The 15,345-nt window shown below is 43.2% G+C and overlaps 1 protein-coding gene across 1 annotated transcript; it reads left to right on the plus strand.

The window, feature by feature from the left end:
* Positions 1–4,016: 4,016 nt before the first annotated feature.
* LOC139763984 (glutamate receptor ionotropic, kainate 4-like) lies at positions 4,017–12,904 on the plus strand. Its single transcript, XM_071690458.1, has 10 exons — positions 4,017–4,435; positions 5,468–5,638; positions 6,040–6,236; positions 6,808–6,933; positions 8,949–9,114; positions 9,922–10,163; positions 10,537–10,721; positions 11,512–11,742; positions 12,547–12,719; positions 12,868–12,904. Exons 1-10 carry the CDS (start codon positions 4,017–4,019, stop codon positions 12,902–12,904), a joined length of 1,947 nt encoding a protein of 648 aa, XP_071546559.1.
* Positions 12,905–15,345: the final 2,441 nt, after the last annotated feature.

Below are 15,345 nucleotides of genomic sequence, written 5' to 3' on the forward strand. Positions count from 1 at the left end.
GGTGAGATTCACTCTTCATGTTCTTTTTACCACCAAGTGCCACGAATCTAATAGATGTATGACTATGTTTAGTTCAGGCAGGGTATCATGTATCAGCATGTTTGGTTCATTGGTGGGGTATCATGACTAAGTTAGTTTTGATTCAGTGGGGGTATTTATAAATGAGTAGGGTGGGTTCACGTAGAGGTAACATGAGTGAGTATGTTGTATTCTGTGGTGGGGGGGAGGGGGTGATTACCATGTATGAGTATGTTAGGTTCAGTGGGGGGTATCATGTATGATATGTTGGGTTCAGTGGGGGTGTCATGTATGATATGTTGGGTTCAGTGGGGGTGTCACGTATGATATGTTGGGTGCAGTGGGGGTGTCACGTATGATATGTTGGGTGTGGGGGTGTCATGTATGATATGTTAGGTTCAGTGGGAATTATCAACTTACCAAACCAAGTAATGAAAAAAAAGAAAAACGCTGTTACTTGAGCAGAGTTTATATGCCAAATGTTCTGGTTTAATATCTGTCAGCAGGTAGCTTTGCAGTAATATCTGAACACTGTCAAAAAACTGTGGCTTGAACGTCTGGCTGACGTAATTATTTGCAGTGACTGAATGAGTGTACTTTGCAGTGATAGAATGTCGGTGTTTCACGATAAATGGCTGTGTAATAAACAGGAGCAGAATATGCAGGACAAAAACTATTAAGTACGGCACTGGACGCAAGGCTTACTTCATGAGTGACTTGTATATTTTTCAGTATGTCCAAATATTGTGAGATATAAAAGGTAAGGGCATAAAGTTGATATAATAGTTTTTGGTTTAAACAAGACTACATCCTCTTAACCCAGCATAAGGGGAGTTGAGCTCCCAACATCAGGGGATTTCGAGAAGTTACATGGAAGGAAAGAGTGAGATACGAAATATAAACAAACAAAATCCAATAAACCTTCCCTTCTGTGTCATCTTTTAAGTGTAGATTAAATTTCGCGCCAATATTGGTATTGTTCAGCCATTCGCACCATATTTCTGCCCATTGCACAATGTACCCGCTTATCTTCGGTGATCATTTGTGATTTACTTCGAATCTGATTTTCACAGGAGGAAGTGTCATCGTGTGAAGTGCCAGCCAATCACTCTGTCTTACGTCTGTGGGGACGGATGTTATCATTCATTTTCACGACGTGTGGGTATGGGTAAGTCACCACATGTACATATTCATGCAAGTCTTCACCATGAAAACTAACTTTATGCATGTTGTATCCCTGGGGATAGTGGAGAAAGAATACTTCCCACGTGTTCCCCGCGTGTCGTAGAAGGCGACTAAAGGGGGCGGAAATGGGGGGGGGGGGGAACCCTCTCCTTCTTGTATTTCAATTTCCAAAAGTGAAAACAGGAGAAGGAGTCAATCAGGGAGGGTTCACCCTCCTCGATGGCTCAGATTGGGGTGCCTGAATGTGTGTGGATGTAACCAAGATGAGAAGAAAGGAGAGATAGGTATTATGTTTGAGGAAAAAACCTGATTGCTATGGCTCTGAGTGAAACGAAGCTCAAGGGTAAAGGGGAAAATGGTTTGGAAAAGTCTTGGGAACAAAGTCAGGGGTTGGTGAGAGAACAAGAGCTAAGGAAGGAGTAGCTCTACTCCTGAAGCAGGAGTTGTGGGAGTATGTGCTAGAGTGTAAGAAAGTACATTCTAGATTGATATGGGTAAAACTAAAAGCGGAGGGAGAGAGATGGGTGATTATTGTTGCTTATACAACTGGTCATGAAAAGAAAGATCATGAGAGGCAAGTATTTTGGGAGGAGCTGAGTGAGTGTGTCAGCAGCTTTGGTGCACGGGACCGAGTGTATTAGTGATGGGTGATTTAATTGCAAAGGTGAGCAATGTGGCAGTTGTGGGTATCATTGGTGTACATGGGGTATTCAGAGTTGTGAATGGAAATGGTGGAGAGCTTGTGGATTCGTGTACTAGGGAAAGGCTGGTTTAAAAAGAGAGATATGCATAATTATATGTATGGGAGTAAGAGAGATGGTCAAAGAGCATTATTTAGATTACGTTTTAATTGATAGGTGTCTAAAAGAGAGACTTCTGGATGTGAATGTGCTGAGAGGGGCAGCTAGTAGAGGCGAAGGTGAAGATTTTATGAGGTTTTCAAAAAAGAAGAGAAAATGTAGGAGAGAAAAGAGTGGTTAGAGTAAGTGAGCTTGGAAAGGAGACTTGTGTGAGGAAGTACCAAGAGAGATTGAGCGTAAAATGGCAAAAGGTGAGAGCAAATGACGTGAGGGGAGTGGGTGAGGAATGTGATGTATTTAGGGAAGCAGTGAAGGCATGTGCAAAAGATGCATGTTTCATGAGAAAGGTGGGAGGTGGGCAGATTAGAAAGGGTAGTGAGTGGTGGGATGAAGAAGTAAAGTTGTTAGTGAAAGAGAAAAAAGAGGTGTTTGGACGGTACTTGCAAGGAAGGAGTGCAAAAGACTGGGAAATGTATAAAAGGAAGCGGCAAGACGTCAAGAGAAAGGCGCAAGGGTTGAAAAGGAGGGCAAATGAGAGTTGGGGGTGAGAGAGTATCATTATACTATAGGGAGAATAAAAAGATGTTTTGGAAGGTGGTAACTAACGCGCGTACGACTAAAGAACAAATGGGAACATCAGTGAAAGGGGCAAGAGGGGAAGTAATAACAGGCAGTGATGAAGTTCGGAGATGGAGTGAGTATTTTGAAGGTTTGTTGAATGTGTTTGATGATAGAGTGGAAGATATAGGATGTTTTGGTCGGGTTGGTGTGCGAAGTGAGAGGGTCAGGGAGAATGGTTTGGTTAAGAGAGAAGAGGTAGTGAAAACTTTGCGGAAGGTGAAATCCTGCAAGGAGTGGGTTTGAATGATAATGCAATAAAACCTATTAAGAAAGAGGGTGACTGAGTTGTTGACTAGTTGGTAAGGATATTCATTGTATGTATGGATCATGGTGAAATGCCTTAGGATTGGCGGAATGCATGCATAGCGCCATTGTACAAAGGCAAATGGGATAAAGGTGAGTGCTCAAACTACAGAGGGATAAGTTTGTCGAGTATACATGGGAAATTTTATGAGAGGGTATTGATTGAGAGGGTGAAGGCATGTACTGAGCATCAGATTGGGGAGGAGCAGTGTGGTTTCGGAAGTGGTAGAAGATGTGAGAAATACTTGGAAAACGGATGGATTTATATGTAGCATTTATGGATCTGGAGAAGGCATACGATAGGGTTGATAGAGATGCCTTTTGGAAGGTCTTGAGAGTAAATGGTGGAATTGGTGAAATGGTGTAAGGCCTGTGTACGGTTAGGAAGAGAGGAGAGTGATTGGCTCCCAGTGAAGGTTGATCTGTATCAAGGGTGTGTGATGTCCCCATGGTGGTTCAATTTGTTTATGGATGGGTTGGTTAGGGAGATAAATGCAAGAGTTTTGGAGAGAGGGGCGAGTATGCAGTCTGTTGGGAATGAGAAGGCCTTGGAAGTGTCAGTTGTTCTTCGCCGATGACACAGCACTTGTGGCTGATTCGAGTGAAAAACTGCAGAAGTTGGTAACTGAGTTTGGAAAAGTGTGTGAAAGGAGAAAGTTGAGAGTATATGTGATTAAGAGCATGGTTATTAGGTTCAGCTGGTTTGAGAGACAAGTTAATTGGGATGCAAGTTTGAATGGAGAAAAAAAAAAATTGGTGTAAGGGAGGTATTTTCAATATCTGGGAGTGGACTCAGCTGGGAATATAACCATGGAAGCGGAAGTAAGTCACAAGATAGGGAAGGGGGCGACGGTTTTGGGAGCGATGAAAAATGTGTGGAAGGAGAGACGTTACCTCGGAGAGCAAAAATGGGTATGTTGAAGGAATAGTAGTTCCAACAATATCATATGGTTGCGAGGCACGAACAAGAAGGCATCTGTACAATTGTGGAGCCCCATTGTTTGAGCATTGCTATCATACAACGTTTTAAGCTTGTACATGTTGCCCTCAAAGATCCCTATACTGATAATCATTTTTCCAGACATAGTGATGCCTGTGTCAACATGCTTACATGTCCTGTGGCTCCTGGTGTCCACGGTGGGTATAGAGGATGTGTGTGGCATGGAGGATCAAGTGGTAAACGTATCAAACGGCCCCGTGGAGCTGGTGGCAGGTTTGGCAGACGGCCCTGAGAAGCAAGTGGCAGGCCTGGTAGACGACCCCGCACAGCAAGTGGCAGGCCTTGTAGACGACCCTGCAGAGCCAGAGGGAAGCTTGGTAGACGGCCTTGTACAGCAAGTGGCAGGCCTGGTAGACAGCCCCGGGAATCTGGTAGCCGGCCTGGTTGACAACTTCATGGACCAGGTGGCCGTTGTGGTGAGCCAGGTGGTGGAGCAACACTTGACCAGTTGTCAGCTGGTGCTGGCCACCACAACAGACAACACCTCAGAGTTCTCTTATATTCTCAGGTTAGTAAATGACAGCAGGTTGTCTACATATTTGTACGAAAAAGGTTATGTTGAAAATCATCTGCATAAAGGCATATCTCATCCAAGGCATATATCATCCATGACAAGATCTTGTGAGACTATTTTATTCCCTTATTACAGTAGCGAAACATGGTGTTGGCTCTGTACCAAAATACAATTGCAGTCAAGATTTTCCGAGTTTTACCCCATACCACAATTACTAACGTGGAATATGGTAACTTAACCTGAAAAAAAAGCTTGACAGGAGATTGTGGGGTTGATTCTCAAGCTGTAGGTGTTGGCCAAGGGTTCAGGAGCTCTGACCTGCTCGGAAGCTGGGAATAAAAGGTAAAGACAATATTTGCTTAAGTACAGCTACTGGAAAGATAACATTAAGCTGTGCCCTGGACCAAAGCTATTTACAGGCAAAGGATTCTTTTTATGCTACAGATTTGATTAATTTTTATTCCCGTCTTGGAGAAATCATGGCACAAACATTCCATTTGGTTGGCAGTTCGTAACTTTACATGCTCTTCAATTCATCTTCCATTTCTTGAATTAATGAAAAAAAAATCATTGTAAGTTAGCTAGCAAACATTTACTTTCTCCCTTCGCCGTTAGATGGCGGGGTAAGCTGGTCTTTTTCGCTCCCCCTCTCTTCTCACGTTTCGTCTGCATTGATACTCGCTTAATGTAACTATTGCGTATGGTTGCTCTAGTTTAACAAAGTGCTCGTTGGATTATCGGTACAACATATCTGAACATTGTGCTAGTGAAGCATCTGTTACTTCTGCAACGAAAAGGCCAAAGTTTGTGTAACGTATCCAAGTGACGCTCAGTTGCATCGTGTAGGCGCTGTAGAGAATGAACATTTACACCCACCAAGCCATACAGGTGGCCCACGGCAATGATCCAATTCTGGTCACATATATTTTCAGTCTTCATGAGTGCATATCAAGATACAGAAAACTTTAGGTAGGAGTTTACATATATGCAGAATAGTTCTAGATGAAAGCCAAGTTGTTGCCTCAGACGACTGGCGGGTGGAGGGGAGGCGAGCACGGTGGTAGACGTGGGATTGCTGTTCTCCCAGGGACAACCAGCACAGCATCACCTCCTCCAGGGGCTCTGGGGCGATGTGAGGTTCTCCTGCCGCGCCCTCATCCTCTATATAGACACCACCAACAACACTCTCCTGTTCAGGTTAATATATGTTTAGTTTTTTGTGAAAGTTTTACAAATACATTCTTAAGCAGTACATGAATTATTGTCTTGAAATGTTTTATTTTTACTCATACCATGCTTAAGTTCGTCCATCTATCACTTTACCCAAAAAATATGCTGTCAGCTTTAGAAATATTTCCTCGTCAGTATACAAAACATAATTTCACATTCATAAATCTGACGATATGATGATTTCTTAATTCCTTTCTTTAAATCTCTTATAGTTCATTTGTGACCTGGGTTAGTCACCCTAAGACAAGGGCTCCTACCAGGCAGACACCAAGCAAATCTAACTACAACTTCTGCCGACAGTAAATGCTAAACAAGAACACTAGTTCCCAAATCTAGAATAAATTGTCATACAGTATATTCTTTAACAGGTTCCTGGAGTGGTCTGAATTGTGGCTGTGGCCGGAGACGTCCGTAGTGGTGGTGGGTACAAGGACAGGGATGGAGAGCGTCCTCCTTCATTCAAGTCTTCGCAATACCGTCCACTTGCTGTACCTGGCCCTAGAAATACTTCCCCGTCAGAAGTTACCAGTCAACACATGGCTAAGGAAGGGACCCTTACAGCAAGGTAATGACAGTCATCAGTAAGAGGTGGCTACAGATAGATACCTGCTGACATCCCCTGTGTCCCGATGCTGTGAGGCTTAATGTGTGAACCTCACCCTCCCTACCTGTCTGGGATCGATGCCCAGTAGCTGGTCCACGTATATCCACCCACTATGTTGCCACAGATGGACTGGCGCATGAGGTACCTCCACCCACCATGTTGCCACAGGAGGAAACCAATGCGAGAGTGTAAAAGTCAACAGACTCCTCGTTATTTCTTTATCTTTACATGTGGAATACGATGTGTTAAACCGTTTTCTATATCCCATTCAAAGTAACATACATGAATTTTTTTTTTTCTCAGATGTTGTCTTAACTAGTGAAGGGATTCTCAGAGACATGTTAGGATGTACTTATTGGTGAAACCTTAACTATAAAACGACAAGAATATAAGAGCATTTTTAGTCAATACATAGTCTGCTATGCATACATGTTTAATAACTGATTTGCACTATATTTGTCAATTAGATGGCATTTGGGATGATTCTTATTTACTATATTTTGTCGTTATGAGATTCACATAACTACTTTAGAAGGAAGTGCTCGTGTGGAGATCTACCGTCGGTGTCTGTACTGCAACAGAGGAGAGATGGGCGTCCACAGTGTCCAACAGTGGAACCTGTCCTCTCGCGTCCCATTGGAACACAACCTCTTCCCTGGTACGTCATCTGCAAAGAATGATTGATCTTATTAATGGAATATACTTTGGTCTAGAGATATATATGTATCTCGCCTTACATTATGCTTCCATGGCACTTCTTAAACTAACCATATTTTGATTTACGATATTCACTCTATAATCACCTTAACTACCATTTCTTTTGCAAATATGTGTCAAAAGCAATTCACTCGAACTAAAAACGTGACTTCAGTCCTGATTTACATTGAGTGATGAGTGGTACACAGTCTAGTCTATCGTCAACAATCACTAATGAAGAACAAAAAATGCAGGTGTGATGCTACGGGTCATACATATACTTAAAGAGAACGATTCAATGCCATAGTTTCCTCACATGACCATTGTGGCATGATACTCGGTGGAATAGGTTTCACTAGGGAGTCTCATGTCTCAGATAAATAAGCCTTGACTTAGAACCGAACGGCCCGCTGCTCAGAGTGACAGCTGAAAGCACAAATACGACACACTTGCACATGATGTGAGACACTGAAATGGAAGTGTCTAAGGTGTACACGGCACATTGCAAACGTTCTTGTTCTCACCCCGACGTTCTGGGAGAGTAGCGACTGCCACTCTGACATACTGACAAATGCTCTGTCATAGGCAGAGGGGAAGTGGAAGCAGGTGCACGTCCTCACAAAGCTTCGTGGGTTAACCAGACACTCTTACCATAACAGCAGGTGAGAGTGCCGGGTCTAGATATGAGATAGCTAACAACGACGGGTTAAGACTCATGCGTGGAACACCTCACAGCCACACTAGAGTTACCAACTGAGTCATTTAAGGGGGACTAAGGCTTCACGCCCCTTCAACTTGGTCTCCCCAATTCCATACAGACAGGTTTACTTTCCTGGGCCTCCCAGATACAAATCACAGGTACCTTGATAGCATCATCTACATCACCAGAATAAGGTACATCAACTCTAAGATAAAGATGCTTTTCTTTCGCATTATCGGTACGCAATTCTTCCTCACTAGACACGGGCCCCTTGGTATTACAATGGATACACTCAAAGTCTTCATAAAGGATATTTAGCTCAGTTGTCCCCTTCAGCAAATCTCGTCACACATAGGTTATCTACAGCACTGGGTGACTCGGCTGACACTCTGCGTGTCACATCCAAAGCGACACTCACGACGTAAGTAAGTAACTGTCTCAGACACAACAGGTAAGCCCCTCCCTGGTAGACCATATTCTAAGAGAAAATGAACACCAGGTATTGTCAAGCAGACTTTCACCTACACAATAATCATTTTTATAGCTGGATACCACACTGGTCCTCAGCTACAGTCGACACAAAGGTACGGTACAAATTCCACCAATCTCGTTCACCAACACACCTTCATCAATATGATAATGACACGCGCCAGTGTTACGAAAAATCCCAACACATAATTGTTCTTACTGGACTGGCTAAACGCCTCATTGAAATCGAACATACTTGTCATGAACAACATTTATGTCACTTAACTAAAGTATCATCTTCCACCTTAACATGTTACATGAGATTATGGGTTTCACAATATTCACCTGAGTAATGTGGAACATTGAGGCACAACATGGCCAGCAGGATTATTTGGCTACGACTGAAAAGTACTTACGGACGAACGGGAGTGAACATGGGGAGTTTTGTCTGGAACACAATGTCCTTTATCAGTGGGGCTGAACGACCAACATTGGCGAGTTGTGTGAAGTTGTCGTTTAGGGACGCAGCTTTGGTCAAGATATCGAGGTCCTTCTCCAAGAGGCTACAGACCGACCTGGGACGGACTGCTTCTGTTGTATCACCAAGATAAGATCACGTAGACCTTCGAAAGTGGTAGAATCTCTAGCTATGAGCCAGCGATGCTCCATTTCACAAAGTCTTGAAAAAACTCGATGTAAGACTGTTTCATATCTGCTATACTATTATTATTTAAGTAAATACTCGCACAATATTTTTCTTTTCTTTAGGTAAACAGTCCTTTCTTGCATGTATTCTCCGTTCACACCAGAGAGACTTGAGAACTTCATGGGACACACTTTCAAGATAGTAGCGCTACCGTACTTCCCATACATCGCCTATGAGAAGAACAGCGAGGACCCTGACGGCCCCGTATCGCCACGGGACGCCCTAAATTTCCGCATGATGGACGTCTTCGCAGCTCAGCTTAACCTCACGTATGTGAAGTTATTTCGACTTCCTTGTTTCATCTCTAATTTCCTTTCTCTTTTCAGTATGAATCTATACATTAACTTTATTCTTATACTCTCTCTGTCCGCCTTCTTGCTTAAGAAGCCCCATTTGTGGAGTTTTCCGCGGCGCTCAAAAAGTCGGCCACATGTCATAAGGTGTGATGATTTAGAATGTGTCTATCTTGAGTGAGTGTAAGGAAACTGAAGAGCAAGTGTTCAGTGTTTTTCTTGCCATAGGTGTGTCATATGCACGAGGAAGATTGTGCTATGATGAGACATTTTTGTCAAGTTGGAGGGATGAGTGGTGTCAAGAGCGTAGATAATAAAGAATAGCTCATGCATGTCTGGTGGTTTTAGTTTCTGATGGATGTATGTCTGTCGGGATGGTGTTAATGATTGTGTTCGGAGGGTGCTGTACTTTATTGATCTTTGGGCCATTTCAGCGTGCATGTTGCTTTATCATTGTCATGTTTAGTGGGGAGAAGGAAATCTATATTTCTTTTTTTTTCGGAGTGTGAGGCAGGGGTCGTCTTCTCATTTCTACCTGGGGGTTTGTAATTGGTGGGTGGTAATGAAGTAGTTTGGACAAGAAGGGATCTAGTGATGCTGCAAAAAACATGAGACCCGACGATGCTGAGGTGATAGTGAAATGGAAGTAGCTTTGTTTCATCGTGCAGGTGTTGAATGTATGTGGTCGTCAGATGGTGACCTGTTCCAAATGCTCTGTCTTCGTGTTTTGCTGCTTTGTTATATTGGCTAGTATAGGATGCTACTGATACTCTTGGATATCAGGTACGAGATCCGGGAACCATCAGATGGCAAGTGGGGTGTACCATTGACCAACGGCAGCTGGACGGGCATCGTCGGAACCCTCCAGCACCAGCAGGCGGACCTTAGCCTAGACCTGACGCAGACAGCATCACGGACGGAGGTCATATCCTTCACCAGGGTATACTCTCATGATCCGCTAGTTATCGTGTCACTAAAGCCTGGTCGTCTGCCACGACATCTGGCGCTTATAAGACCATTTACAGGTTAGTCTACATTTGCACCGTAATGATTTACAATATTGGTCGTAGTTAACATTAGAGACGCAGTGTTGATGACGTTGTAACATTATTATGTATCATGTAAAGATACAAAGACTAAACCAAAAGTAAAACTTCCTTCTTCTGTAATAATCGATTGATTTGCAACGCTAGAAATACATCTGGAGTTATTTCAATTTTTAACATGATATACGAACATCTAACCTGTAACAGAGAGTACGCTTGTTTTCATTTTATATTTGTAATCATGTACACTAAGTACAAACGCTATATCCCTTTTTGTACTGCAAGAATTGAATGATATATAAGTGTAAGACGACTTACATTAGCACGACACTCACTGATCATTTCTTTCCAGGAGAACTCTGGGTGTTGATTGCTGCATGTACACTAGTCTTTGGCGTCGTGTTGTGGTTGCTACAGAGGGTGTGGTCATCGTTGTCGGGTGAGCGTAACCCAAGGCTGGCCTCCACCATCTTCTACAGCTGGGGTGTGTTGCTGGAGGACCCGCCCACTGATCCTCCTGCTAATGTCTCTGGCCGGGTAGGAATATTGTCAGTCTTTATATGTTGCTGTGTAGTGTGCCTTACTATTATCCTCTATTGCTGATGAATAAAACGATCAGAACGAACAACTCATGTGGAATTTAAAGTATCTTGAAATGAAATATGACTAACGATAAACTGTTATCAAGTACTGTGCTTTAAAAGCAATGAAGAATTTAATGTTCAGACACCATCGATATTTTTCTTTTGTCTAACAAAGTTTGGGATTGGATAAAATCATATACTCCTTACTCATTTTGCGAGATGATATTTTTCATGCTATCAGCTGCACTTATTAATGTCACATTAGAATTTCAACTCAACCAAAGGCCTAACGGGCGAGAACTTGAGGAAGACCTGGGTAAAACACAAGGACAAACTGCGGAAGATTTGTGTGAGGACCTGGGTAAAACCTTAGGAAGACCTGGATAAAACTCAGCTTAAGTTGTGTACCAATTCCTTGAGCAGCCCCAGGGGTAGAATGAACACCTGGATTGGGTAAGGGCTAATTGTTGGGTCGAGCATTCGAACTCATGCGGACCAGACCCTGGGCGGGCTCACAGTGACCCATAGTCGGTGTGTGTGTGTGTGTGTGTGTGTGTGTTTGCGTTTAAAGAAACCATCTCTTACAAATAAAATGAGCATCTAAAGTTTTTTTTTTCTTTTCAAAATATTGACAAGTCTTTTTTCAGTAACTATTCACTTACAGGTACCTTCGAAAATAACTTGCACTATACTAGGCTACCAAGACCTGTGTTTCTTTCAGAAGATTTTCCTGTACTCTGCAGATACTGGTGGGGTTGTGGTTCCTGTCATGTATGGTCATCGGAACAGCCTATCGCTCGTCCCTCATTGCACACCTCGCAGTCCAGAACAACTTTCTACCCATCAACTCCTTCGAAGATCTTCTAAGTCAAGTTGGCTGGTCTTGGGGTAGTAGAAAGTTCACAGGATCGAATTTTCTCTTCTTTAACGAGAGCTCTGACCTTGTTGTTCAAGAAATATATAAAAACATGCAGGTAGATAAAATATACAGATTATCAGATAATTTTGTATCATACTTTCTGTAAAGCTCTTGCAGTGAGGAGGTTTGGTAGTCCGTCTATTCCAACTCTGCAGTTCAGATTACATTCATGATCAGAGGCAACGCCTCTTAGTATTTTGTTCAGCAACCTGGGATACACGATGATTCTAACGGTGGGAACTGCCAGCGGTTAACTGATTTATGTCCCTGATGGTAATAAGATGCATCCAATGTCATCTATAAAAATATTGTGGTTTAAAGGAGCACATCTTAAGGTATACCATTATTTTGTAAGGCCTAAAAGGCGTGTCTCCAAAAATGTCCAGTTGAATAAGATGACAAAGATGGTCTCTCATCTTTCTCAGTTCGGGTGTTCGCTCTAAGGAACAGCAATTTACATTGCCCCTCCCTCTTCAGAGCCCCAAATCCTGTAGTGGCCTGTCCGGTCGCTCAGGCCTTTGTGGCCTGCCTAGTCTTCATATCCGACACAGATCATCACGGTTAGCCGTACTGACCTGTACCGGATAGTCCATTATTCATAAACTAAAAAGTATTTCTAACCTGGGAAGTGCTGCACCTGAAAAGTGTTCATATTGTGTTCTTCAGTCATACTTAATGTTTTTATCAAGTCTGAAGAAAATCTGTAATCCCATTCTGCAGTTATAGTTTTTGGTCACATAGATACTTACACAGCAAGAAAGATAAGCCACCAAAACATTTTCTTTTGAGTAAGATTCCTTGGTATAGAAAATCTCATTTTGTGTCAGTCTTACGTTTTGATTTGAGGTTCTGGTTTCAGGTGATAGACAGAGAACTGCTGATGGAGCGCGTGCTTGCTGGAGGCTTCTCATGCATCCTCCACAGGAATGTATTTCTGGCCACATTTGAACACAACTACAGATACAGCAACTCTCCTTTTCATATGAGCTCCACCGAATATCCCGTTTTTGCAGGCAATGCATGGGGTGTTAGGTAAGCGTATGTTTGTCTTCAGCTGAAAACTGACAGTGTAAGATTTCGAGCACTTAGAAAAGTTATCACTGCTAGCCAAACCATTCGCCATAAAATTTCCAATCGTGGAATTACAGTTATATGATTCCAGTCAATACTTTTATGACAGAATCGTCAGTGACATGAGACCGATTGTTAATCATTAGTGAATAGACCCAGAGTTTATCTGACGGTGAAGACAACATTCATTATTCTATGTCAAGCCATAAAGAATTTGATGTTCAAATTGTGATAGTGGAAGGAGCTATGTGAGCACCTTCATCAGTAATATATGACTATGTATGAATCCCAGCTGAATGTTGGTAGAATGGAAAGGTAGCTATCATTCTACTGTGTGTGGTTGATACAGTTTTGTTCAGTGGACGTGATGATCACTCACTGGTGATGTTTGCAGACTTACGAGGTAGGAAGCAAATGATGGTTCTTGAGTGGTTTGCATTCATGAAGGAGGTCAACAGTTCTCGTATAATATTAGTTCTGCAGAAAGTACGTAGTAGGGTTAATATGGTCAGTGACCACTCACATCCAAGCTACATCCGATGGTCAGTTTCTACTCACTGTGATATATTCAGTATTCTGATCATAATAATCGTCTGCAGTCTTATCTGAGTTTGCGGTGCTTGTCGCTTCTCCGAATTTCCTGTAGCACTGTAGAACTATAGATCTGGGGGTAAACATCTGTGCATATATATCAGAACTGAAACCCCACTTTACTACTACAGTCTTTTCCCTTTCCAGAGTTGTTCAGTCACCTGTTCTAAATATATTCTTTCCTTTGTGTCCTAATAAAGAATCTCACTTTCAGTATGCAGTTCCAAATTACTTGCTAGCTTTCTAATTTCCCCAGTAGCACTGCAGCACTATAGAAATAATCACTCATCGGGAAAGAGGTGATCTCACACAAGAATTAGAACTGGAAACCATATTGAAACGCTGCCCTTAGGCCTTAACTCCTCATGCATAATACCTTCCTTCGCTGGACTCTTCTTCCTAAATCTTATCTCCAGTTTCCACTTGGCAGACTCTTTCTGCCCAACATTGTTTTCTTCACTGGCCACCCCACAGGCTCCACAGGTACCCCTGCCCTCTATCCCTTGCACAGTAGGTCGCCGCAATTGCTTTGTTCGAAGAAAAAATGTTGTACTTGAAGACCCTTCGCCTCACGTTGGTGAGCAATGGGGTCTGCACCGGTCATTTCCCATCAGGCTCACACAGCCAGCAGATAACATTTTACCGAACCTAACTGTACAACGCGGAGGTATATGAAAACGAACAAAGTGCATATGAACTCGCACCTTCATAGAACATACAAACCTCCAACAGCCAGGATCGAAACTGGGACCCCTATGCAACAGGAAGGAGCGCTCATAGCCTAGCGGTAGCGCTCCCGCCTTCATCCATTCTCGTCGCTACCCCACCACACATGAAATGGCACCCCTCCCCCCAAGCGCACGCGAGGCAGCGCTAGGTAATGACAACAAAGGCCACATTCGTTCACACAGTCTCTAGCTGTCATGTGTGATGCACCGAAACCACAGCTCCCTTTCCACATCCAGGCCCCATAAAACTTCCCATGGTTTACCCCAGACGCTTCACATGCCCTGGTTCAATCCATTGACAGCACCTCGACCCCAGTATATCACATCGTTCCAATTCACTCTATTCCTTGCATGTCTTTCACCCTCCTGTATGTTTAGGCCCCGATCGCTCAAAATCTTTTCACTCCTTCCTTCCACCTCCAATTTGGTCTACCACTTCTCCTCGTTCCCTCCACCTCTGACACATATATCCTCGTGGTCAATCTCTCCTCACTCATTCTCTTCATGCGACCAAACCATTCCAATACACCCTCTTCTGCTGTTTCAACCACACTCTTTTTATTACCACACATCTCTCTTACCCTTTCACTACTTACTCTATCAAACCACCTCACACCACATATTATCCTCAAACATCTCATTTCCAACACATCCACCTTCCTCCGCACAACCCTATCTATAACCCACGCCTCGCAACCATATAACATTGTTGGAACCACTATTCCTTCAAACATACCCATTCTTGCTCCCCGAGATAACGTTCTGGCCTTCCACACATTCTTCAACGCTCCCAAAACCTTCGCCCCCTCCCCCACCCTGTGACTCACTTCCGCTTCCGTGGTTCCATCCTCTGCTAAATCCACTCCCAGATATCTAAAACACTTCACTTCCTCCAGTTTTTCTTCCTTCAAACTCACCTCCCAATTGACTTGTCCCTCAGCCCTACTGAGCCTAATAACCTTGCTCTTATTTACTCTCAGCTTTCTTCTTTCACACACCTTATCAAACTTAGTCACCAGCTCCTGCAGTTTCTCACCCGAATCAGCCACTAGAGCTATATCATCAGCGAACAACAACTGACTCACTTCCCAAGCCCTCCCATCGACAACAGACTGCATCCTTGCCCCTCCCTCCAAAACTCTTGCATTTACCTCCCTAACAACCCCATCCATAAACAAATTTAACAACCATGGAGACATCACGCACCCCTGCCGCGAACCTACATTCACTGATAACCAATCATTTTCCTCTCTTCCTACACGTACACA

This window comes from Panulirus ornatus, chromosome 48 (genome assembly GCF_036320965.1).
Source record: "Panulirus ornatus isolate Po-2019 chromosome 48, ASM3632096v1, whole genome shotgun sequence".
Lineage (NCBI taxonomy): Eukaryota > Metazoa > Arthropoda > Malacostraca > Decapoda > Palinuridae > Panulirus > Panulirus ornatus.